We start from the raw sequence: 3,556 nt of genomic DNA on the forward strand, positions 1-3,556 counted from the left end.
GATCCCGAGATGAGAATCGAGGAGAAGGGATTGTGGCGTGGCCATCCCCCTGGGGGGTTATTTCTCACTTTCTGTCTCTCTGTCTCTATAGCAAAAATCTCTCTCTCTAAAAAAAAAAAAAGGTAAAGGAAAGACCAATGTAGGTTAGGGACTACCTGTGCTGCAGGCCTATGGGCTTTTTTGTTAGTGTGTTTGTTTTGTGGTATGCGTGTGTGCACATGTGTGGTGTGTTTTTTAGATAGAGTCTCACTGTATATGATCCTCCTGCCCCAACCTCCCAAGTCCCAGTTGCCAGCTCTTTAGGGTAGGCCTCCCATGTGGCCTCAGCCTGTCAAGCAGCAGCATTTAGCACATGGACCACAACCAGGTGCTACAGACGTTCCATGGTCTCTTGCTGGGGCACCCAAGGCCGCTGTTCTAGACATCTCCAGGCCCTGACCTTGGAAGCTTCGGTTCCACATCCTCTGAGTGATGTCCTCCCCATCAGTGACAGTTCCCCCATGTGCCAGAGTCTCTGCCACTGCCTGGATATAGAGCAGGAGCCCATCATGGAAGGATGCTGGGATGGTGTTCACCTGGAGAGGCAAGCAGAGCTCGGCTGAGGTGCAACATGTGTGTATGAGGGGGAGACACAGAGTGGGGCACTGTGGGGTCGGGTATTGGAGGCGTTGGGGGGCTTGAAAGAGGATGGGAGGGGGATCAGCAGATGGCGTTATGGTCCTGTAGCTAGACACTCATGTAGTCAACTGTGATTTGAGTATCAGACCCAGTGGCTTAAAACCCATGCTGGGCGCGTGTGTGTACGTGCCCAAAATCCCAAGAAGAGAATGAAGAAGGGATTGGTTACGGCCATCCCTCCAGGGGGCTGATTTCTTTTTTTTTTGAGAGAGAGATTTTTGCTATAGGCGCGTACACTCACCAGAAAGATAGAGAGAGACAGAGAGACAGAAAGCGAGAAATCATCCCCCAGGGTGATGGTCACACCGCAATCCCTTCTCCTCTATTCTACTCTGGGGATCTTGGGCACGCACGCACACTTGCCCGGCGTGAGTTTAAGTCACCGGGTCCAGGACTCGAACTGTGGTCAACTACATGGGAGTCCAGCGACATAGCCATTACTCTAACTGCAGGTCCCCAGGGGGGTGATTTCTCATTTTCTGTCTCTCTGGCAAGTGCACATGCCCTATAGCAAAAATCCTCTCTCAAAAAAAAAAAAAAAAAAAAAGGAAGGAAGGAAGGAAGGAAGGAAAGATGGGAGCAAACAACATCCCACATCAGAGAGTTTCCTATTTAAGAGATGCCTTCATGAGCCAGCTGGTGGCATGGTGGTTAACGCGGCTGGATCCCACATGACCAATTACACAGGGTTCAAGGCTAGGACCCAGTGGTTTGAAAAATACACCCAGCACATGTGTATGCATGCTCAAAATCCCAAGAGGAGAGAGGAGAAAAGATTGAGGCATGGCTCTCCCCCGAGGGGTGGTTTCTTACTCTCTCTCTCTCTTTCATGGATGCCCCCTATACAGCAAACTAAAAACAAAACAAAACAAAAACCTGCTTTTACATATACCACTGCTTTCTGAATCCTGCCAGGGAGATAAGGCAGGATGTAGCCTCCCCATTTTACCAGTGAGGACCTGAGCTTCTAAGGTTGAACTTGCCAACACCCCCTCCACCATCAGCAGAGATGGGGAACTGGGGAAGGTAGACAGGGGAGACCTGGGCCTACTGGGGTGGTGAGAGAACAGGATGGATACTGGCTAGGGTTCTAGAGTGGGGGCTGGAAGTCCTTGGTAGGACCCCTCCTACCAGGCCATCCTCCATGGTGAAGTTGAACTGCTCATGGGCCAGGTACTTCAGCTGCTTCAGGAACTCCAAATACTCAGGATTATCCGGTTCTTTATATGTGATGATTTTGGCAGCCTGAGGAAGGGGTCAGCGGAGAGGGGAGAATTAGGGGCTCACTCTAGTTCTCTCAGTACCATGGGGTCCCGTTTTCTGGGAGACCCCACACCCCTGCCCCTGAGCTGCATCTCTGCTTAGCTCAAGGTCAAACTGGACTCCATCCTGCATGAGGTGGTGTGTGCTCCAAAATGGGGGATCCAGAGGGAGGGTTTCTCCAAGTCCTGCCCAGCCTGTGGGACTGTAAGTCCTCCCACCTCCAGCCCAGTTTCTTATCTTTGTAGCCCTCTGAGTCTGGACTCCTGGCCTTCTGTACGCCCCTGCCCACCGCGGCTCTTCATTACCTAACTCCTGGGGAGCCCAGCAGCCTCTTCTCGGGAATCCATTCAGACACGGAGGGACACAGTGCTCAGAAACCAGGTGCTGCCACTGAGTCCCACAGCCTGTGCTTCAAACCTGGGCACTCACCTGGAAGGCCTGGCGGGCACTAGCGTCCTGCCCATCCCCTTTCTCCCAGGGTCTGTGTGCAGCAGGACCCTGCCCACTTGGCAGGCTTTGCCCAAAGATATCCAGATGGAAGAAAACGTAGTCCTCCCCACTCAGGCCGGCTTCCAGGGCCAGGAGCATGAGGGTTCTGAAGGCCTCGGGGGAGCTGCAGATGTAGACAACTGGAGGGGTGGGGAAGCAGAGAGAGAAACCCAGGTCCTGGGGGAGCCGAAGCGGGTGTGGGTGTGTATGGGACGGTGTGGGGGGAGGTAAGCTGGGGCACCCAGAGGTAGGGACGTGAGAGACCAGGTGGTAGTTTAGTGGCAGCTCTTGGTTCAGTCCAGGCTGTGGCAGCAGAAAGAAAAAGAAGGGTGGGGAAGGGAGAAGGGAGCAGGCAGGAGAGGGGAAGGTGGGACCAGGAAGGGTGCGGGAGGAAGAGACAGTGCGTGTGTGGGGGGCGATCTGAGGGAAGGTGGAGGAAGGGAGAAGGCTGAAGGCAGGAGAGAAAAGGGGGGAGAAAAATAAGGACATGGGCTAAGCCGGGGACATTTTAAGTGTGAAGCTGGTGTGGGATTTCCCCCCTCCAGTTAACTCCGCAGAAACCCCTGGGAGTCCAGAAGGAGAGGGGTAGGAACATGACAGGGCGTGGGGAGGAGAGAGAGAAACAGAAACGCAGAGGTAGAAAAAGGTCGGGGAGGCTGAGGAGGGAATGATGAGAAGACTGGCCCAGACGCAGGGAGTGAGCCCGGTTCCTTCCACGGTCACAGACCGACCCTGGGGCAAAGCGGTGGGCATGGCCGCCTCACCTCGGCCTTTGAGCCGCACTGTCTGCAGCAGCTTGGTGTAGTGGTCGTGGTCGCCCTCGGCAAACTCCAGGTGGTCCACGGTGATGTTGAGGCGGTGGCGCACCCGCATGTACAGCCCTTCCACTAGGAAATAGCAGTGCCGGTCGTCGTCGGGCTGGTAGGCGTAGAGCACCAGGGCCTGGCGCTCCCAGCCGAGCCGTCGGTGCAGCGCGGCCACGAAGTCGCCCAGCTTGGCGTGAGTGGGCCCGGCGCGAGTGGTCAGCGCATACTCGTCCTCTACCCTGAAGCCCAGGGCAGGGGCGCCGGCGGTCAGCAGCGGGACCCGCCAGTGAGCGGTGAAGCGCCCGCCCGGGGGGGCGGGG

General features: G+C 55.7%; 1 protein-coding gene across 1 annotated transcript in view; it reads right to left on the reverse strand.

Moving 5' to 3' along the window:
• Positions 1–3,548, reverse strand: part of NPR1 (natriuretic peptide receptor 1) — a 16,771-nt gene extending 13,223 nt beyond the window's left edge. Inside the window, exons 1-4 of the mRNA XM_014592128.2 lie at positions 3,195–3,548; positions 2,371–2,570; positions 1,810–1,923; positions 440–575 (exon numbers count right to left, since the gene is read on the reverse strand). Coding sequence (XP_014447614.1) covers positions 440–575; positions 1,810–1,923; positions 2,371–2,570; positions 3,195–3,303 — 559 coding nt within the window. The 5' untranslated portion in view covers positions 3,304–3,548. The remainder of the gene's footprint in view (positions 1–439; positions 576–1,809; positions 1,924–2,370; positions 2,571–3,194) is intronic.
• Between the last annotated feature and the right edge of the window lie 8 nt (positions 3,549–3,556).

This window comes from Tupaia chinensis, unplaced genomic scaffold (assembly GCF_000334495.1).
Source record: "Tupaia chinensis unplaced genomic scaffold, TupChi_1.0 Scaffold000659_1, whole genome shotgun sequence".
NCBI lineage: Eukaryota > Metazoa > Chordata > Mammalia > Scandentia > Tupaiidae > Tupaia > Tupaia belangeri.